This window comes from Eumetopias jubatus, unplaced genomic scaffold (genome assembly GCF_037043125.1).
Source record: "Eumetopias jubatus isolate StellerSeaLion01/CBP00866 unplaced genomic scaffold, mEumJub1_p1.0 scaffold_8, whole genome shotgun sequence".
In the NCBI taxonomy this organism is placed as follows: domain Eukaryota; kingdom Metazoa; phylum Chordata; class Mammalia; order Carnivora; family Otariidae; genus Eumetopias; species Eumetopias jubatus.
In genome coordinates this window covers 46560951-46584287 of record NW_028274814.1, presented here as the reverse complement: position 1 = coordinate 46584287, position 23337 = coordinate 46560951, and the positions used below count along the sequence as shown (strand labels likewise).

At 39.5% G+C, this 23337-nt stretch overlaps 1 protein-coding gene across 2 annotated transcripts in view; it reads right to left on the bottom strand.

Annotated features, from left to right (window-relative positions):
* Window positions 1-923: 923 nt before the first annotated feature.
* The window catches only part of KLRG1 (killer cell lectin like receptor G1), a 29381-nt gene continuing 6967 nt past the window's right edge, over window positions 924-23337 (bottom strand). Inside the window, exons 2-5 of one of the 2 annotated variants that reach the window (XM_028119663.2) lie at window positions 23093-23197; window positions 20104-20273; window positions 2343-2443; window positions 924-2006 (exon numbers count right to left, since the gene is read on the bottom strand). In XM_028119663.2, coding sequence (XP_027975464.1) covers window positions 1895-2006; window positions 2343-2443; window positions 20104-20273; window positions 23093-23197 — 488 coding nt within the window. In that variant the 3' untranslated portion in view covers window positions 924-1894. Of the gene's footprint in view, window positions 2007-2342; window positions 2444-20103; window positions 20274-23081; window positions 23198-23337 lie in introns of those variants that run through there. The other variant, XM_028119664.2, reaches the window with a different exon arrangement.

The window sequence follows — 23337 nt, the reverse complement described above, 5'->3', positions numbered from 1 at the left end:
TCAAATAAATAAAATCTTAAAAAAAAAAAAAAAAGAATGAAAGTAGACCATTTTCTTGCACCAGACACAAAAATAAACTCAAACTTTATTTCATTAGGCAAAGTAGAAGAATTGAGTTAGTAACTGACCCTGGCTCCTAATGAGTAAGTCTAGGGGATAAATAAATAACTAGGAGATAAGTGATTTCTAACATAACATCCTAAAGGGAGAAAGAGCAGTGAAGAACTAGGTCCAATCCTGATGAGAGGTGGTGAGAAATCCTTGCAAAAAGACCGAACCTTGGGGCACCTGGGTGGCTCAGATGGTTAAGCATCTGCCTTCAGCTCAGTTCGTGATCCCGGTGTCCTGGGATCGAGCCCCGCATCAGGCTCCTGGCTCGGCGGGGAGCCTGCTTCTCCCTCTCCCTCTGCCTCTCCCCCTGCTCCTGCTTTCTCTCTCTGTGTATCTCTGTCGCAAATGAATAAATTAAAAAAAAAATCTTAAAAAAAAAAAAAAAAGACCGAAACTTTGTTGCAGAGAAGAGCTGCCTGCTCAGGGGAGAGCTCAGGAGTGCACCGTCCTCCTCTGTCTCTCTTTGAGTGAGTAAATGAGATTGTGTGCCCTGTAGCAGCCATGACCATGGCCCAAGTGGAGTCATTATCATTACATCCTTAACCAAGCGGGAGTCGCTACCATCACATTCGTAATCAAGAGACACCCTCCCGCCCCAGAGCCAAAGGTAAGAGATCATAAGGAGATGGGAGTTTGTTTCCACCACTTCTGTGAACATTAGTACATCTAGACGAAACCGGCTTATTGCCTCTTTAGAGGCAGCTACTGAATGCACACATAGGTGGGGTTAGGAAGGATTAGAAAATACTGTGTTTCTTGCCCTTAATTCCTCTAATTAACTCATGGGCTAACAGAAAAAACTAGAGTCAGAATTTTTAAATTTTTATTCATCCATTCATTTATTTAATATTCACTGATACAAGCACTATTTTAGGTGTGAGGGATACAATGGTGGATAAGATACAGTTCATGTTCCTAAAAAAATAAAATCTATGAGAGAAAGCTAAGAGATTATAATCCAGGATCATAACAGTACAGAACGGTGGTCCCCTTCAGTACTCCCTCCTACTCTATCTCCAAACCCTACTTAAGAGAAATAATCGAGTTTTTCTCATTTTTGAGGCATTCGTGCCTAAAATAATCTGGGAATCAAGCACATAAACGGCTTTTGTAAACTTTCCTCAGATTGACCACTATTGTGAAGTTAACCCGCAAATCACACATTCACAACATGGAAAAGCTATGATCATATATCAGTTTATTCAACCACGTCTATGCACGCCCAGAAAAATTAAATTCAGCCAAGGCCAGGTCTCTAAGTGAAGAGCTGAGAAGCAGAAAGCACTACCCTGTTCTCATCCACTTACTACAACTTACATTCTCACTGTTTGCATTATCCTTTAGAATACAGCTTTATCTGTGAAGGGCCACCGTTAGGATAACAATATATTATGAGGAATAAGTAACATGCCAACCCACTAACACACACCAAACCCCTATAACACATGAGCAATAGTATATACCTGCACGGATTTCATCAGATCAGTTCAGATCATAACATAGAGGAAAGGTACATTTTTTAACAGAGATGGTGGGAATGGGGATGAAGGAGGCAGCCTCAGTCACTAGAGTGAGAAGTACTACAAAAAATTTTTATTTCCCAAATGTTCCTAGACCTGATCTTTAAATTGTTAAGATAATATCTAAATGTTCTCAAAGAGAGTCCAGAGTCTTGCATCGCATGCCATGTCCTAGAAGGTTCAGTATTCACACATTCATGTCCATCCCAACACCCAGAGGCCTGCTCCTTCATACTAGGAAGCCATATGACAGATCTGACCCCTCAAAGTCTGACCTTCTTACAGACCCACTGTAAAAGAACTTCACAGCTAGAGGCTTGGAGACCATCTTTGCTGATGGTACCACACTTCTGTATCAAGCTGTTTGAAAGAATCCTGTAAGAAATCAGAAAAGTCCATCACTTAAGGTAACATGAGAGCAAAGGAGCTGCAAGGCGTGAAGGGATAAAAACTGGGCAGTTCTTTCTCCCATTTCAGGCCCCACTTCTCTCAGCTCCCAAAACAGCAGAATAAAAATTGTTCACTAGCCTCTCTTTAAAATGTCTTTTTTTTTTTTTTGCTCTTATCCGCCATTCATTTCCTCTCCTGTTCCCTAGTTCCCTTCCTTACCCTTTCCTCTCCTCTCCATCTGTTATCCATGATCTATTTCCCCAGTCACATAATTTCTCTTCCCCTTTTCTCTTTTTTTCCCATTGTTTTGAATCCCCTTACCTTGAGATGTTTAGGGCTGATCCATCTTCCCACCTCCAGCCAAAATTGTTCCTCAGACCAATCCAGTAAAAGTCCTTTTTGAGGAAATTTTGAAGCAGTCTCTAAGGGAGAGATTGAAGATGATGGGAAAAGGTAAGAAAATGCAGGAAACTGAAGAAGAGATTCAGTGTCATGATCAAATTCCTTACATCCCCTCTCATTACCATTAATATGGACCGAATGTTTATGTCTCCCCAAAATTCATATATTGAAGCTCTAACCTCTAACATGATGGTACCTGGGGGTACAGACTTTGGAAGGTAATTAGGTCTAGACAAGGTCATGAGACCCTCACTAATGATGGGATTAGTGTCCTTGTAAGAAGAAGAGACTCCAGTTCAATCTCCCTCTATCAGGAGAGGACACAGAGGGCAGCTGTCTGCAAGCCACAAAGAAGGTTCTCACCAGAAACTGAAAATGTCAACACCTCAATCTTGGACTTCCCAGCCTCCAGAACTATAAGACATAAATGTCTGTGGTTTAAGCCACCCAGTGATACTTCGGTTAACAGTTCAAGCTGATTAAAACTACCACCTAGTCCAAATAACTAATCTCTCTTTTAAACTCTAATTCCAGAGATGCACTGCAGAGTGGAACATTTCCTAGAATTGAACTTTATGTGTATAATTGCATTCTATAGCATGAAAGATAAGATAAATATTATACTCTGCCTTCCACTATAACTTCCTCCTTGATTAGACTGAAGTTATTCAAATAACTTTTACAGAAGAAAAGCTAAATACCACTATGGAAGCAGTCGTCTTTGTCATTATCATTTAATATATAAGTTATTATTAAGCCTGTAGCAAATATACTTGTTTTTTTCCCACTACACACCCATTTTTCAAGTTCTCATCAATCTTTCATTTGACAAAATAAAAACAGGTTTTTTTTTAAAGATTTTATTTATTTATTTGACAGAGAGAGACACAGCGAGAGAAGGAACACAAGCAGGGGGAGTGGGAGAGGGAGAAGCAGGCTTCCCGCCGAGCAGAGAGCCCGATGCGGGGCTTGATCCCAGGACCCTGGGATCATGACCTGAGCCGAAGGCAGACGCTTAACCGACTGAGCCACCCAGGTGCCCCAAAATAAAAACAGTTCTTAAGGAAAAAAACATAAGATGGTTAAGTTGGCTGCACCCATAGGTCCCATGCTACCACTAGAACAGAGATAACAGATTCTATGCTCTGTAGAGTCTGACATTCAAATGAACGAGTTTATACTCTAAGGTAATTGCCTCTGTAAGTGGAATAAAATAAAGGCTAAATCCCAGAAGATTAATTCTGTTGCAGGATTTGGTGTTAGTGTAATGAATAGACTTTACAATAAACATCACCTCAGCTTTGAAAATTGCTTTTGTTACAGAGACTTTTCTTGTGATGCTGCATTTTTAATGTGACGTTAATGTTAACAAGTAATGTGTTTTTTCATGAGCAAAATTGTGAGTCTGAAGACCAACATATTGATGGGAAACTGTTACATATAAAATAAGAAGCTCAGTTTGTGTATGTTTTAGAGTACAAATGAATATTTAGAGGTATTCATATGTGTCTTAACAGCAAAGCCCCTGGGTTACAAGTGGTGAGCAAGTATACACATGTGCAGTGGCATTTGTGAACATTTGATAACTGATGTCTCTGTGTGCCCAGCAAATACTGTCTGTATAATTAATGAGATCATTGCTTGGTATCTTCTCGATATCTACTTTATTCTTAAGCCTCAAAGTCAGTGCAAATCCCTTGTGGAAAAAAAATGGAAAACTAATAAGAAAGCATCCAAATTATATCTCCATTCCTTTTATTTTGTTCCCAGGAATCTTGTGTGTTAATGGTTTTGTTTGGTTGCTTGGTTGGTTTGGTTTTCTCTGAGTTAGAGTTTAACTGGATAGATGTTAAAGAAAAAGGCCATAACTTGTTCCCGTGATCATGTACTTCCTGACCATTTGTCTCAAGCCTCCTTCCTGCATTAATGCTTTGAGATAACCAGCCATTTCATCTGGCAGTGGTCATCACGAGAGCATGATATTCTCAAATTCAGAGAACTTGCTTTGATCTCTCTCCTCACTCTGTAGACTTCTTCCATTTGGAGGAATAGAAACTCAAAAAAGAGCAGTGACATATGTTATTCCACAACAATTTAGTGGTAGGACTTGGACTAGAACCCAAGGTCTTGCCCTAGTACCCAAGGCCTTGGCATGTCCTCTACTGAGATAGTCCATCTCTCTGCAACCCAACTCTCTTTAAACTATGCTTTCTCAGGGCACCTGGCTGGCTCAGTTGGTAGGGCATGAGACCCTTGATCTTGGGGTTGTAAGTTTGAGTCCCACATTAGGTGCACATATTACTTAAAAGATAGAGTAAAATAAATTGTGCTTTATCTAGCCCTGAAAAAAATCATGAGACTCCTAGGATGTGTCAAGAAACATGCACATTTAGCTAAGAAACCACATTCTCTTTGAAGAAACATGCCAAGAAGACAGCTTAAGCTTATATTATAACATTAGATTCCAGTATTATTTACTTTCTTGGGGTCCCAGTGTTGCCACAGAACAGGCTGATGTATGAATAAGGATGTCTACTAAAGTGAATACATCACATTTGTTTCCCATTATACCCAAGGTCAGACATCCTAAAACCTGGGCTGGGTGAGAAAGATCTCACATGGCAGAGTACAAAGTGCAGAACTAGGGGGCAAAAATAGCCACATCAGGGAAGATAGGAAGTGCCCAGACATGATTCTGGGGAGAAAAGAAACACAGGTGCTGCAGAGGGGAGGGTGTTTTGATCTTGGAAAGAGGAGAAAGAGAGAGGGAGAGACAGACAGACAGACAGAAAGAAGCAGCATAGGGAACTGCACAAGAGAAACACTTCCCCCAAACCACTGACTAGGAAAACTAGAGCAGCTGATTATCCCAAGTTTTTACAAGCAGGGGAACCCGAAGTCTGAAGCTTCAGAAGTCCATTAGCCACCACCTGGTGGAGGCTGGCAGCCATAGCAGTGCTTCTACGGGTAAGGAAGGCAGAGACCTGGGACCGGTCAGCATAGTTTGAAGATCCCCTGGGTTGTGCTGGAAGAGAGAGCTCCCCTTCTTGGGAGAGGTGGCATGGCCCCTCAGGGGACAAAAGAGCTGGTGGGCACCAGTGTGCTGCCCGGTCATTAGCATAGGAACAGAGACACCTGCTGAGAGCAGCAAACCCTGGTGCCAGTTTTTGCTGCACTTTACCATAAACTCCAAGCCACTGTGCAATCACATCACTGCTTTTCTGGGACTAATGGGCACCAACTGCAGCATGGCAAGACCTCCCCCGGAGGATCGTCACCACTCTGCACTGCTCTGGGTCTCTAAAATTTGGAGTTTTGAAGCCCAGCCAGGAGCCTGAGAGTTTGAAAACACAGGAGTACTGTGCCATGCGGTGGGCAGATGGCTCAGCCACGGACAGCATGAGGGCAGGGTCTGATGGAAGCCAGGAACACAAGAGGGGAGACTGGTCTTCTGTGAGGGCTTCCTAAACAGTGGCAGGGCCTGCCCCCCTGTACCCTATAGGTGCACGTTTACTAGGGCAAGTCAGCCTGACAACCAGCAGAGCAGGCTCCTCCCCCAGAAGAGCAGCACAAATCCTTCACACACACCAATTCTACTGACTATAGAGTGCTACAAAGCTTCAACTGTAGGGGAAATAGGATCTAGCCTCTTTTTTTTTTTTTTAAAGATTTTATTTATTTATTTGAGAGAGAGAGAGAATGAGAGATAGAAAGCACGAGAGGGAAGAGGGTCAGAAGGAGAAGCAGACTCCCTGCTGAGCAGGAAGCCCGATGTGGGACTCGATCCCAGGACTCCAGGATCATGACCTGAGCTGAAGGCAGTCGTTTAACCAACTGAGCCACCCAGGCGCCAGGATCTAGCCTCTTAACAAGCAGACTGAAACACACCTAGTTAAAACTTGCCACACTGTGGACAAGATCCAAACACTCCCCACTGCAGGCAAAGAGAAACTCTGCAGAGGACTGACCTGAGGGATAGAGCAGCCAAAACACAACAGCACAGTGCACACTCTGAAATACATCCTAAAGCACCAGGCACTGGACAGTATAGGACCTCTTCTTAATATAGCTATTACTCTCAGGAGCGGGAAACATAACAGGCTTTTCTAACACACACACACACACACACACACACACACAAAAACATTGACCTACCCGAAATGACAAGATAGGGGAATTCACCCTAAAAGAAAGAACAGGAAGAAGTGACAACCAGAGAACTAATTAATCAAAACAGGTAAGTAATATGCCTGAACTAGAACTTAAAACAACAATCATAAGGATACTAGCTGGGCTTGAGAAAAGCACAGAAGACACTAGAGATCCCTTCCTGCAGAGGTAAAAGAACTAAAAACTTGTCAGGCTGAAATAAAAAATGCTATAACTGAGGGGTGCCTGGATGGCCCAGTTGGTTAAGCATCTGCCTTCAGCTCAGGTCATGACCCCAGGGTCCTGGGATCGAGTCCCACATGCTGAGCAGGGAGCCTGCTTCTTCCTCTCCCTCTGTCTGCCACTTCCCATACTTGTGTGTGCTTTCTCTCTGTTGCTCTCTCTGTGTCAAATAAATAAAAGTATTTTTAAAAATTAAAAATGCTATAACTGAGATGTAGAACCGAATGGATGAAATGACAACAAGGAGGGACAAAGCAGAAGAACGAATCAGTGATATGGAAGATATAATTATGGAAAATAATGAAGCTGAAGAGAAGAGGAAAAGAAAAGTATTGGATCATGAATGTAGACTTAGGGAACTCAGCGACTCCATAAAGCATAATAAAATTCATATCATAGGAATCCCAGAAGAAGAAGAGAGGGAAAAGGGGGCAGAAAGTTTATTTGAGCAAATTATAGCTGAGAACTTCCCTAATCTGGGGAAGGAAACAGTCATCCAAATCCAGGAAGAAAAGAGAACTCCCATCAAATTCAACAAAAGCTGGACACCAAGACATATCATAGTACAATTTGCAAAATATAGAGATAAGGAAAGAATCCTGAAAGCAGCAAGAGAAAAGAAATCCCTAACCTACAAGGGAAGAAAAATTAGGTTAGCAGTAGCTCTCTCCACAGAAACCTGGCAGTCCACAAGAGAGTGGCATTCAACGTGCTGAATGGGAAAAATATGCCTCCAAGAATACTTTATCCAGTGAGGCTGTCATTCTGAATAAAAGGAGAGATAAAGAGTTTCCCAGACAAACAAAAGCTAAAAGAGTTCATGACCACTAAACCAGCCCTGTAAGAAATATTAAAGGGAACACTTTAAGTGGGAAAGAAAGACTAAAAGCAACAAAGACTAGAAAGGAACAGAAAATTTCCAGATACAGCAACTTTACATGTAATAACTGGCACTAAATTCTTATCTATCATAATTTCTCTGAATGCAAATGGACCAAATGCTCCAGTGAAAAGATACAGGGTATCAGAATGGATTAAAAAAATAAGACCCATCTATATGTTGCTTACAAAAGACTCATTTTAGACTTAAAGACACCTCCAGATTGAAAGTACAGGCATGGAAAACCATCTATCATGCTAATGGAAATCAAAAGAAAGCCAGAGTAGCCATACTTATATCAGACAAACTAGATTTTAAACCAAAGAATGTAACAAGAGAATTATATCATAATTAAGGGCTCAATCCAACAAGAAGATCTAACAATTATAAATATTTATGTCCCCAACTTGGGAGAACCCAAATATATAAATCAATTAATAAAAAACACAAAGAAACTCACTGATGGGGCATCTAGGTGGCTCAATCAGTTAAGTGTCTGCCTTCAGCTCAAGTCATGATCCCAGGGTCCTGGGAAAGCCCCGCGCCTTGTGTCGGGCTCCCTGCTCAGCAGGGAGTCTGATTACCCCTCTCCCTCTCTTTCTGCCCTTCCCCCTGCTTGTGCACTCACTCAGGTGCTCTCTCTCTCTCTCTCAAATAAATAAATAAAAATTTTTTTTAAGAAACTCGTTGATAATAACACAGTAATAGAAGGGGACTTTAACAACCCACTTACAGCAATGGACAGATCATCTAAGCAGAAGATCAACAAGGAAACAATGGCTTTGAATGACACAATGGACTGGATGGACTTAACAGACATTCACAACATTTTATCCTAAAGCACCAAAAAAAAAAAAAATACAAATTTTTTTTGAATGCATATGGAACACTCTCCAGAAGAGATCACATACTGGGTCATAAATCAGCCCTCAACAAGTACAAAAAGACTGAGATTGTACCATGCATATTTTCAGACCACAACACTATAAAACCTGAAGTCAACCACAAGAAAAAATTTGGAAAGACCACAAATACATGGAGGTTAAAGAACATCCTACTAAAGAACGAATGGGTTAACCAGGAAATTAAAGAAGAAATAACAAAAAATACATGGAAGCAAATGAAAATGAAAATAGTCCAAAACCTCTGGGATGCAGCAAAGACAGTCATAAAAGGAAAGAAAAGAGAAAGGACCCAAGTAAATAAAATCACGAGTGAAAGAGGAGAGATCACAATCAACACCACAGAAAGACAAATAATTACAAGAGGATATTATGAAATGCTATATGCCAACAAACTGGGCAATCTGGAAGAAATGGATAAATTCCTAGAAACATACAAACTACCAAAACTGAAACAGGAAGAATAGCAAATTTGAATAGAACCATAACCAGCAAAGAAATTGAATCAGTAATCAAAAATCTCCCAACAGACATAAGTCCAGGGCCAGATGGCTTCCCAGGGGAATTCTACCAGACATTTTTTTAAAGAGTTAATACTGGGTACCTGGGCGGCTCAGTCATTAAGCATCTGCCTTCGGCTCAGGTCATGATCCCAGGGCCCTGGGATCGAGCCCCGCAATGGGCTCCCTGCTCCGCGGGAAGCCTGCTTCTCCCTCTTGCACTCCCCTGCTTGTGTTCCTGCTCTCGCTGTATCTCTCTCTGTGTCAAATAAATAAATAAAATCTTAAAAAAAAAAAAAGAGTTAATACCCATTCTTCTCAAACTGTTCCAAAAAACAGAAATGGAAGAAAAACTTCTGAACTTCTAGGAGTCTTATCTTCTATGATAAGAACCATATGATCCTCTCAATAGATGCAGAAAAAGCATTTGACAAAATACAGCATCCGTTCTTTATAAAACCCCTTAACAAAGTAGGAACAGATGGAACATACTTCAACATCATAAAGGCCGTATATGAAAGACCCACAGCAAATATCATCCCGACTGGGGAAAAACTGAGAGCTTTTCCTCTACAGTCAGGAACAAGACAGAGATGTCCACCCTCACCATCATTATTTAACATAGTACTGGAAGTCCTAGCCTCAGCAATCAGACATCAAAAAGAAATAAAAGGCATCCAAATAGGCAAGGCAGAAGTCAAACTTTCACTATTTACAGATCACATGATACTCTGTGTAGAAAACCCAAAAGACTCAACCAAAAAATTACTAGAACCGATACATAAATTTAGCAAACACAGAATATAAAATCAATGTACAGAAATCTGTTGCATTTCTATACACCAATAATGAAGCAACAGAATGAGAAATCAAGGAATCAATTCCATTTACAATTACACCAAAACCATAAGATACCTGGGAATAAACCTAACCAAAGAGGTAAAAGATCTGTATTCTGAAAACTATAAACACTTATGAAAGAAGTTGAAGAGGACACAAAGAAATGGAAGAACATTCCATGCTCATGGATTGGAAGAACAAATATTGTTAAAATGTCTATGCTACCCAAAGCAATCTACACATTCAATGCAATCCCTATCAAAATACCACCAGCATTTTCACTGAGCTAGAACAAACAATCCTAAAATTTGTATGGAACCACAAAAAAAACCAAATAGCCAAAGCAGTCTTGAAAAAGAAAAGCAAAGCTGGAAGCATCTCAATTCCAGACTTCAAGCCATATTACAAATCTGTAGCCATTAAGAAAGTATGGTACTGGCACAAAAACAGACACATAGATCAATGGAACAGAAGAGAGATCCCAGAAATGGACGCACAACTCTATGGTCAACTAATCTTTGACAAAGCAGGAAAGAATATCCAATGGAAAAAAGTCTCTTCAACAAATGGTGTTGGGAAAACTGGACAGCCACGTGCAGAAGAACGAAACTGGACCACTTTCCTACTCCATACACAAAAATAAACTCAAAATGGAAGAAAGACATAAATGTGAGACAAAAAACCATCAAAATCCTAGAGAGGAACACAGGCAGCAACCTCTTTGACCTCAGCTGTAGCAACTTCTTACTAGACACATCACCAGAAGCAAGAGAAACAAAGGTAAAATGAATGCTTGGGTCTTAATCAGGATAAAAACCTTCTGCACAGTGAAGGAAACAATCAATAAAACTAAATGACAATCAATGTAATGGGAGAAGATATTTGCAAACGACATATCTGATAAATAATTAGTATCCAAAACCTATAAAGAACCTATCAAACTTAACACCCAAAATACAAATAATCCAATTAAGAAATGGGCAGATGACATGAACAGACATTTTTCCAAAGAGAACATCCAGATGGCTGACACACGAAAAGATGTTCAACATCACTCATCACCAGGGAAATACAAATCAAAACCACGATGAGATACCACTTCACACTGGTCAGATGGCCAAAATTAACAACATGGGAAACAACAGATGTTGGCAAGGATGTGGAGAATAAGGAACCCTCTTACACTGTTGGTGGGAATGCAAACTGGTGCAGCCACTCTGAGAAACAGCATGGAGGTTCTTCAAAAAGTTAAAAACAGTACTACCCTATTCCCCAGCAATTGCACTACTAGGTATCTACCCAAAGGATACAAAAATCTGATTCGAAGGGGCACCGGCACCCCGATGTTTATGGTAGCATTATCAACAATAGCTAAATTATGGAAAGAGCCCCAAATGTCCATCGGCTGATGAATGGATAAAGATGTGGTGTATACATACAATGGAATATTACTCGGCCATCAAAAAAGAATGAAGTCTTGCCATTTGCAAGGATGTGGATGGAACTAGTTGGTATTATGCTAATCAAAATAAGTCAGTCAGAGAAAGACACATACTATATGATTTCACTCATATGTGGAATTTAAGACACAAAACAGATGGACGTAGGGGAAGCAAAAAAGAGAGAGAGAGAAGCAAACCATAAGAGATTCAACTATACAGAATAAACTGAGGGTTGATGGGGGGGATGGGCCAAAAGGATCATGGGTATTAGCAGGACACTTGTTATTGATGAGCACTGGGTGTTATATGTAAGTGATGAATCACTAAATTCTACACCTGAAACCAATTTTACCATATGTGCTAACTAACTAGAACTTAGATAAAAACTTGAAATTAAAAAAAAAAAAAACCTAAAAGATATGCAAGTTTTCTCATCCTCTTCTTTACAGAGGAGTAAAAAAGTTCACCTGGGTGAAAGGGCTTACCCAAGTCTCCCTATTGAATAAGCATCCAAGTTTTCTCTCTCGGTACTAAACTTTTGCATTACACGAGGCAAATAATAGATACTAGTAATAGTATTACCTTCTAGTAATAAATAAGATCACATTGTGCCCCTGATTAATGCTCTCTGATGGTTTCCTCTTTCACATAGAATAAAATCAAAATCATTACTACGTATTACAAGATTTTACATGATCTAGACCCTGCCAACTATTTATTCACTTACTAGCTTCCAGTCAGGCGAGCCTTCTTTCTGTTCTTTTAACATGCCAAGGTCATTTTTACTTTAGGGCCTTTACATAGCTTTTCCCTTTCCCTAGATTTTCACATGGCTGTCATTCAGGCTTAGGTCTCCGCTCAAATGTTACCTCCTTAGAGAGGCCTTCCTTTGCTGGCCAATCTAGAGTAATACCTACATTCACTGTTATACTGTTTCATTTTCTTCAAAGCATATATCACCATATTTATTTATTTGTTTGTTGTCTGTCTTTCCTCTAACTAAAATGTAAGTACCATAATAGCAAGAATTTTTGATTGCTGTTGTATCCCCACCACTTAGGAAAATATATGAAGTGATTTAATTTAATTATCTAATATTATTTAATAATATTTACAGAATTAAGAAATTTAAAGACAAGTCTTATGCCACAAGAAATTAAAACCTTTTGAACACAAACTCTCTGCACTTTTTACTCTACCCCCATGGAGTACTTACTTATATATGTTGGGGGTAGGGAGGTAAACTGAAGAGTCAAGGAGCGTAAGAGAGATGAAATGATGTCCTAATTTCCAGAATAGCTTGAAACCTTTCATGCAGTTCTTTTTTTTAAGATTGTATTTATTTGACAAAGAGAGAGAGACAGCGAGAGAGGGAACACAAGCAGGGGGAGTGGGAGAGGGAGAAGCAGGCTTCCCGCTGAGCAGGGAGCCCGATGTGGGGCTCGATCCCAGGACCCTGGGATCATGACCTGAGCTGAAGGCAGACACTTAACGACTGAGCCACCCAGGTGCCCCCCTTTCATGCAGTTCTTAACCAACTTGCTTTAAAGGATTATTTAAATTGGAAAAAATGAGTTTTTCCTCATTTCTCCAGCGGAATGACAAGAAAAACAGTCTCTTTCTTCCACTTATTTCAAGGGTAGAGGGATGGCTAATAAAGCAAAGAGATGAATAAAGACTTGCTCAAAAACCTCAGGTAGAGTCTGAAGAGCTGGGATTAGATAGTGCCCACATACAAAATGCCAACCCTGCACTAATTTACTACTCTCGGCCCACACAATTCTGAGTCACGTGACCAGGCCAGTTTACTACTTCTCACTGATGAGGCTGGGGAGTGCAAACTTTTATATTCCACTTTCACTTGAAAACCTGCGCACTTGGAATAAGCCTCAAAACCAGATTGCAATTACCTATGTTATATGTACTCATGGATAGTGTGTGTGCGTGCGTGTGCGTGTGTGTGTGCGTGCGTGTGCGTGTGCGTGTGTGTGTGCGTAGAGAAGCAGCATAGAAGTATAAACAAGGGTGTTACCTCAGAATCCTTGTCCTACAGAGAGGGTGTGAACTAAAGGACTCAGGTTTGTTATATTTACTGTAGAGTTTGTGATGTTTGGTCATATTTTAGAGAGAAAATATGCAAAACCTAAAAGCAAAATGAAGACAGAACTCAAACAGATAAAATCAGATACATTTTTCTTTCTTTTTTTTTTAAGGTCAATATTTATGCCTTATACACACACAGACACACTTTTGCAAGTAATATTTTAAAATTGTAACTTAAATATTATTAAGGCATAGAACATACTCCTTAAAATACCAAACTAACATGGTTTATGGGATATATCTAAGTTCTTTCAACCCTTATGGAAATAAGCTAATAATATGTCAAAGTTACTTGGTCATATCTTCAATAGGCTAATCTAATATTAGGAATTATATCCTTAAAAAATTACTCCAAGAAAAATAATTCATATAAATATGCTTTAACTGCATAAAAATTAGAAATAAGTGAAATTTTGTCTAAGAATATGAAAAATAGATAAGCAATAATAGAATATACAGAACCTTAAAAAACAAATACCTAAAATAATTTAATGTTTGGAAAAAACAGTGATGAAATAATGTTATATGATAAAAGCAGAACATAAACATAAGGTGTCCAAAAAATCTAGAAACATAGGATAAATATATTTTTAAACATATATATCTGTTTTAAATAAATGTATCTGTTATATTTTTAAATAATACCATTAATATTTTTTTCTTCAATCTCTGGACACCTTTTCAGGTAAGGTATTTTAAGCAATGGATGTAGTTATTAATTTGGAAAAAAAAGCACAATACAGATCACCCATAATATCTAAAATCAACTGGATCTATTGCTTTAAATTTAAAGGAGTTTTGCCTAAAAACATATCTAGAGGTCTAATAACAACATATTGAGCATATTACTTGAAAATGTAACTAACATACTATTTAAAAATAGGTTTCTCCTATGTTTCCAGACTTTCAGATGCCTTATAGTCTACAACAGCAATTAGTATCATATAAAAACATGCAGATACATTAAGAGATATCAAAGGAAAATCTGACAAACTACACATTACTAGAGTTTCATATTGATATGAATGTTCCTTATAATTTTGTGTATGTACACAATACTAAAAGTCAATTAAGACTTGCTGTGTAGGGGTGTCTGGGTGGCTCAGCTGGTTAAGCATCTGCCTGCAGCTCAGGTGATGATCCCAGGGTCCTGGGATCGAGTCCTGCATCGGTCTCCCTGTTCAGCGGGAAGCCTGCTTCTCCCTCTCCCTCTGCCTGCAGCTCCCCCTGCTTGTGCTCTCTCTCTGTCTCTCTCAAATAAATAAATAAAATCTTAAAAAAAAAAAAAGACTTGCTGTGTAAACCAGAGCATTCTCTTTATTTTTTTTAAAGCACTCTCTTTAAAAGACAGTGAGACTGTCCACTGACAGATGAATGAATAAACAAAATGCGGTATATCCATATAATTGAATATTACTCAGCCATAGAAAGAAATGAAATTCTGATACATGCCTCAGCATGAATGGACCTTGAAAACATGCTAAGTGAAATAAGCCAGATACAAAAGGACATAACAGGCAAATTCAGAGACACAAAAAGTAGAACGGTGCTTACCAGGGGTTGAGGGAAAGGGGGAATGGGGAGTTAGTGTTTAATGGGTACAGAGTTTTGGTTTCGGATGATGAAAAAGTTCTGGAGATGAACAGTGGTGATGGTTGAACGACAATGTGACCGTACTTAATGCCACTTAACTGTACACTTGAAAATGGTTCAAATGGTAAATTTTATGTTATGCATGTATTTTACCACAATTTTGTAAAATGTTAACAACAACAAAAAAAGATAGAGATATCTTAACCTATCTACCACACCTACACTTTTGGTGTGAAGGTCACAGCTGCCACTTGTTCCGTTTATGAGGGAAGGGTGACAAAAACACAGACATTATCAGACTATAAGCATCTCCAGAGTAAAATAGTTCTCCTACCATCACCCTGTGTTTGCAGGCATTTCTTTGAATCTTCTAACATATTTCAGATTTCCTCATAACAAAAATACGTAGTTCAACAAGTCATAATTTATTTTGTGATACATATTTATTGAAATTTCACGTCTTGGGAGAAAGCAAGTTATTTTGACTCCAGGCTTTATTTTGAGCGACAACGAGAACTAAAGTGGAAAAGAAGGAAAACTAATATTAAGTGATTCCTACTATGTTAAAGGAAATTCCACACAGATTTTCTCACTTAATATCATAATAATTCTGGAAAGAATTTTCTCTACTTTATGCCTGAGGAAATTGAGAGTCAAAGAGGTAGAGAAAATTTCTCAAGTTCACATAGCTAGTAAGCAAGGGAGTAAAAACCAACTGGTGACTGTCTGAAAGAAACCAAAAAAAGCCCTTTCTGTTACTTTAAAATATGGGGGAAAGTGAGCACATTACCACAGTGTTTGTGTTGTAGTATCCAAAGACGGAAGCCCTGAGTATATTTAGATGTAAATCCTAAAAACAAGAAAAGCCAATATCAAAAGTTCAGGAGGAAGACAGGGACAATCCCAAAGTCATAAACTCTGATAGGGAAAGAGCATTAAGGCTGAATGAGAGGTTGTTAAAACAAGAGCCTGATGATATAATCTCACATTATGATAATGAGGAAGAAAGATGTCACAGGGTGAGAAGCAGCAGGATCGATTTAAAGAAACCAAAGTATTTCCACAGGGAACTTTCTGGTCAACATGCGTTTTAAAATAACATACCAACAACTATAACAAATGCTAACAGAAGTGTGGGAGCGGCAAGGGCCCTGGTTCCTGTGAGCCGGGCAGAGAGTGGGAGCTAAAAGAAAAAAAGAAAACCTAAAAGCAAATGCTAACATCCTAAGTGAACTGAATCTAGCGGAAAAACATGACAACAAAAATCAAGAACTTGAATATACCTAAGGATCTAAAGATAAATTCAAAGAGCAAGAAAAACAACAAAGTCGATGCCATAACATAAACTGAAAACTGAAGAAATAACTGAGTGATTCAATTTCCATTTTGTATATTATTTTCTCAAAAATAAAATAACTATTTAAGGCCAAGATAGAAAAAAGATAGTAAGTGAGCATCTCACTACTTTAAATATATTTAAATCCCAAGAGTCCTATAATGTACATTCCAGATTTCAACTTCAAATGATTTTTTAAACATGAATAGAAAAGGCACAGCAGACAATTAATAGGAAAAGTTATTTCATTTTTCAGCATGCCCAAGATGGGTCTGGAAGCCATCAAATACAATATTTCTGTACGTGACTTTAAAAGGCTGGCTGATGGACAGTTTAAAATCTGGCTTTGAATAAAAAAAATGTCTAGCTCTGCCAGATTTGTAACCCTGCACTTGTTCACTAACTCTTGTTCATTAACTATTGACTCCTCAGTAAATGCAGATGTTGAACTCAATTTTGTAGGATGTGCTGTGAAGATTGAGAATAATATACATAGAATACCTGGCACATGGTAGGTGCTCAATATATACTAGTTTCCTATTATATATACTTTGCTGTAACTGATCAAAGATAGAAGTGGGCTATATTTATATAGCCTACTGACATAACTATTTAACAGCAGGAGAGAGATACTTTCCCATACCTTTGCAGCCTCTGGCATATAGCAAACTAATTCGCTAGTAGTATTCTCCACCAGTGGAATGCCAATTTGAAAACCTTCCATTTTAATGGACCCATGTGCTCTTCTGGTAGCTGTTTCGTCCTAAGTATGATACCAGAAGTATCAAGCATACCTTAAAGTAGTATATAAATCTTGCCTTGAGAACAAAAGAATAACAGCGCTAAAACAGGAGGCTCAGCAGATCAGACAGAAGTCAAGCTGGTTCTATAGAATCTGACCAAAGCTGGGAGCAAGAAATAGAATTAGACCAGAGACTCGAGCAAGATTCCACAGGAATGTCAGAAGCAAAACTCATCTGATTGCTATTAAATCTCTCAGGGGCATTCTACCTTCTCTTGCACAGCCTTGAACCAAGGGGAATTATGAGAAAATGAACTGGTTTTGGAAATGTAGCCAATCTAACTCTGTTCGGCTTAACGGCAGAGGCAGGACTCAGGGAAAGTAAAGAAAGACAGACAAAAAGCCCTCTAATACCACTCCATTCCTTCGGGGGGAGCGCTGAAAAACAGAAACATCCCTAAGTCCCAGATATTCTGGGCCTTAGGGCTTTTCCTCCCCCCTTCTTATTATCACACCGCCTCATTTATAATAGCTGCTACATCACACTTCTCTGTGGCAGTCTTGCTTTATGACTCACTACTCTGTTTATCAGTATTTGCCCTGCAATGTTTCAAGCTCTTTGCTCTTTTCTGCTATTGACTTCAGTCAGCTCAAGACTTCAGATGCAGATATATATCAGAGTGAGAATAGGAGTTGCTGCAAAGGGTCCAGAAAGCAAGGCTATTATTATCAGATGCCACAAAACCAAGATCTCACATATCTAATGGATAGACCCAATGCGTTCTACCATCTAGTTGAGGGAAGGCACAAAAGAAAAGGAAGTCACGGGAACAGACTGATTTGGAATTAGATTCTATGCAGAATTTCAAAGGAATGAGCATTCCTTTTTTGACAGAAAACAAGAAATCTAGATGCTTTAATCTTTTCTTAAAATAGGAAGTTATACAATTTAAGTTATACAAGTTATACAATGTTCTCCTCATCAGTTTTAGAGTAGTTACCTCTCTGAATTTCCCCAAAGAATGTTAATATAATTGAAATCTTTTTTTTAATTGAAGTGTAGTTGACACAGAATGTTACATTAGTTTCGGATGTAGAACACAGTGATTGGACAACTCTGGGTATGCAATGCTACAAAAGTAGTTAACATGTGTCACCATACAATGTTATTATAATATAGTTTAATGCTTTTTTTTCTTCCTTATCCTTCTCTCTTTTTTTTTAAAGATTTCATTTATTTATTCATGAAAGACAGAGAGAGAGAGAGAGGGGCAGAGGGAGAGACAGGCTCCCAAGGAACAGGGAGCCCGATGCAGGACTCGATCCCAGGACCCCGGGAGCATGACCTGAGCCGAAGGCAGACCCTTAACCATCTGAGACACCCAGGCGCCCCTCTTTTTTTTTGTTATTAACATATAATGTATTATTTGTTTCAGGGGTACAGGTCTGTGATTCAACAGTCTTGCACAATTCACAGCACTCACCACAACACATACCTTCCCCAACGTCTATCACCCAGCCACCCCCCCACCCCCCTCTGCTCCAGCAAACCCTCAGTTTGTTTCCTGAGATTAAGAGTCTCTTATGGTTTGTCTCCCTCTCTGGTTGCATCTTGTTTCATTTATTCCTCTCTTCCCCTATGATCCACTGCCTTGTTTCTCAAATTCCACATATCAGTGAGATCATATAATTGCCTTTCTCTGATTAACTTATTTCGCTTAGCATAATACCCTCCAGTTCCATCCATGTCGTTGCAAATGGCAAGTTATAGTTTAATTCTTAATAAACTGTTCTCTATGACTTAATTCTACCCAAAAGAGAATACATAAAACAATATCAACACACAAAAATCAACATGAAATTAGCACTAAAAACCTAACTAGGGGGATGCCTGGGTGGCTCAGTTGGTTAAGTGTCTGCCTTTGGCTCAGGTCCTGGGATCAAGTCCCCACATCAGGCTCCCTACTCATCGGGGAGCCTGCTTCTCCCTCTCCCTCTGCTTGTGTGCTCTCTCTGTCAAATAAATAAAATCTTTAAAATAAATAAATAATTAATTAATAAATAAATAAAAACCTAACTAGGATGTATTATCTTTGTATATGTTATTTACATTGACAAGTTAGAATTTGATTTTTGTACCAGGTTATCTCAGGATGTCAATTCCTTATATTACCTTGAGATGCTCTAGGATTAATAATGAGCTCTCCTCCAGGAGACTACTGGGTGGACAGGAAGGATCTGAGCTGCATATAGGAAGTGGAGCCCTGCAGCTTAGCCCTGCAAGGAGGTTAAGATCTCTCTCTCTCTCTCTCTCTCTCTCTCTCTCTCTCTCAACACACACACACACACATACACACTTTCCTTTCTTCTTCCCCAGCTCTCTGGAACTGCTTCTTCTTCATGCCCTATGCCTCATACCAAATGTTTGCTAGCCTAGAACTTACTGGATTCCAATGAATGAAGGGAAATTACTGAAAAAGGCATTTAAGCCCTCGCCACAGTCTCTCTGTCCCCATTATCTCTCTCTCTCTTCTGCTCCCTCCCAAATTCCACCAGCTGTTGCATAGGAATCTGCTGTCTCCTTGTTGTTGGACCCAGATGTTTCTGGATCTAATGCTTTCTTTTAATTAGACCTGTATTTCAGGCCTAATTCCTATCTGTAATACTCCCCATCCTTCCACCTCCAGCACACACACATATACACATACAGGAGTACGCAAACATCTGGGTTTCCATACCTGAAGGCTGCTGGGTCAAGCAGAGGAAGGGTAAGGAGTAGGAAGGAGAGGGAAGGAGCAGGGGTAGAGGAGGAGGAAGGAAGGGAAAGAAAGAGGAGAGAGGAGAGGGAAAGAGAAGAGCGTTCCTTTGGCTCCTCAAAAGAGAACACACAGTACGCTGGAACAGCATTCACCAACAAAACAACCGACATTTGCTACATGTTTGCATTTACCATTTCCTGGTTGTCTGTGAACATAAGGAGATGTGAGTCTTCAGCTAGGCAGAATTCCAGACTAGAATTCCAGTCTTTTTTCTCCACTGAGAAGTAATAACAGTAGTTACCATACTTCATCCAGAGGTCTGGACAACTGTGACAACTGGCACAAGAGGTACATTTGGAACCTGGAAAGGAAGAGGGCGTGGTTCGCATCTTTATGGACCACTTAGTCTTGGAAATGAAAGGGGAGATAAATAGAACATGGCGGTCCCCCCCCCCCCCGTCTTCCCTGCCCCACCGCCTTTCAGACTAAGATTTAGAGAAATGCACAACGCCTGCCCTCAAATTAAAAACTTCATGATGTCCAACTCTATTACTACTACTGTGCATTCCACTACTTAAGCATGTGACTATGACTAAAGCAGGTAAGGATCCCCGTACGGGCCACATGCGTTTTGGGCGCCTGGGTTGCTCAGTTGGTTAAGCGACTGCCTTCGGCTTGGGTCATGATCCTGGAGTCCCAGGATCGAGTCCCACATCGGGCTTCTTGCTCAGCAGGGAGTCAGCTTCTCCCTCTGACCCTCTTCCCTCTCGTGCTTTCTATCTCTCATTCTCTCTCTCTCAAATAAATAAATAAAATCTTTAAAAAAATAATAATAAAGCAGGTAAGGAAATGGATACAACCTGGCAGAGCACCGTGGACAGAGTACACCACTTGTGCTGGAGATCTTTATGCACATATGCTGTATTCATACCAGATAAAATAACCCAGCATCTGCATTATATGTATCAGCCCATTGTCTATGTGGGCTTAGTGCACGCACTGCGTAACTGCATAATATACATTGCTGAAATCAGGCCGAATTTTCCAGAATGCCCAACCTCAACCAATACCCCATGATAATGCAAAAGAAAAGGACAGAAACTAGAAAAAGCAAACTTAACTAGAGTGAAAGATAGGTGTTTTATCTTTTATCACAAATGTGATTGTCTGTCATCATTAGATATTAGATAAAAGACTTAAACTTCAGCAAAAAGAATTTATCAAACAAGTTTCTGACAGAGAAGGATATCAGATGCTAAAGTAAGAAGTGATGTAATTTCTTCACAGGGCTCTTTTAAATACAGAACATTCTCACTCCTCTAAAATGGCTGGATTATATCCTAAAAGGGGGGGGGGTGCCTCCGTGGCTCAGTCAGTTAAATGTCTGCCTTAAACATCTGCCTTCAGCTCAGTTCATGATCTTGGGGTCCTAGGAATAAACGCCGCATTGAGCTCCCTACTCAGTGGTGAGTCTGCTTCTCCCTTGCCCTCTACCCCTTTCCCTGCCTCATGCTCGATCTCTCTCTCTCTCTCTCAAATAAATAAAATCTTTTAAAAAAAATGGCTGGATTATAGTTCTGTGAAAATGAGAGGGAACTGAATAAGCTTTCAAGGTCATTTCAGCCAAGATTCCAAAATTCTATTGGTTTTCTACTTTCATAAAATACATTTGTATAAACTCCTCACTGGCACAATTCCACGACAAGCACGTACGAATCATTATAGCAAATGAGCACGTGTGAATATCTGACTGCACAATACGTTATATACCTAATCTAGGTTTGGGGGTTAAAAAGTAGCAAAGGCAGTCCTTTTTAAAAATGTCAAAATTAGACAACTTTTCTGTGGCTTGGCATGTGACCAATATAGGGTTCTGGAAATCAAGCTATACAGTTGGCACCTTATAAATTTGTGCTTTTTCCATACAACTGTGACATTACCCAGCCTGAATGAGAAATTCCCAACCTCCTTGGAGTCTCTTTCTTTCAAAGGACTTGGGTCTGAGGTAGAGGTCCTAGGGCTGAACCCTTAGAGTCCTTTTTTTTTTTTAAGATTTTATTTACTTATTTGACAGAGAGACAGAGAGAGAAAGCACATGTAGGCAGAGTGGCAGGCAGAGGGAGAGGGAGAAGCAGGCTTCCCGCTGAGCCAGGAGCCTGATGCGGGGCTCGATCCCAGGACCCCGGGATCACGACCTGAGCTGAAGGCAGCCACTTAACCGACTGAGCCACCCAGGCGCCCCTGAATCCTAGGATCCTAATGAATAAAGTCTGCATAACAATCATCTCCAGATAACATAAACTTAAGTCAGCACTCTGGATTATAAAATAATAAACTGAGGGCTTTCTGGATCATCATAGTTAATGATCTAGGAATAATTAAATCTAGAAAATTTCACTTCAATGTGAAAGCACTCTAATTGGAAAAAAAAGCAGAATATATTTAATTAAATTTTGATATATCTATTATGTGAAAAGTTAAACACAATACATAAATAATACAATTTTGATTATCATAATAGATATGGTATTAGGAAAGTGTTTATGACATAATACCCAGTCTTACTTTAAAAAAAAAAAAAGGTGGGGAAAATTTTAGAGGACTTGGTATTCTTTGTTAAAAGAATGAATACTTACACAAATGCCTGTAGTCAAAGCCTAGGAGACGATACCCAGGAAATGTTGTTCTGTACAAGTAATGATTTATTTTGTTGGCATTATTCTTCATTTTTCAAATGTTCTGTTATGTTATGTTGCTTTTATAACAAAACATAGGTAAAATAGGGATACTTCTGACTGGTTTAGTCAGAAGAGCATGCAACTCTTGATCTCAGGGTCATGAGTTCAAGCCCCACATTGAGTGCAGAAATTACTTAAATAAATAAACTTTTTTAAAAATAGGCAGAATAGGGGCGCCTGGGTGGCTCAGTCGTTAAGCGCCTGCCTTCAGCTCAGGTCACGATCCCAGGGTCCTGGGATCAAGCCCCGCATTGGGCTTCCTACTTCCTGCTCTGCAGGAAGCCCCGCATTGGGGCTTGCTTCTCCCTCTTCCACTCTTCCTGCTTGCATTCCCTCTCTTGCTGTGTCTCTCTCTGTCAAATAAATAAATCTCTAAAAAAATAAAATAAAAATAGGCAGAATAAAAGATTTTAACTTAAGTTAGTACTTACTTAGTACTTACCCTGGCAGTGAATCCACTGGACAAGCAGGAAACACACAAAAATGGTATTCAGAAGTCCCAAAGCTACTGCCACAGGGCATGAGAGAGGGAACTTGGAAGAAGAAACTGTGAGAACAGAATCCAAAACAAAATCCTGAGTTAGAATAAAAGTTGAAGGAAAAGAAAAGGCAAAGGAAGGATATCTGGAGCCTTGAAGAAATTTGGCCTAGTGAGAACTGAGACATAGGCCCTAAATTTCTTTGCTG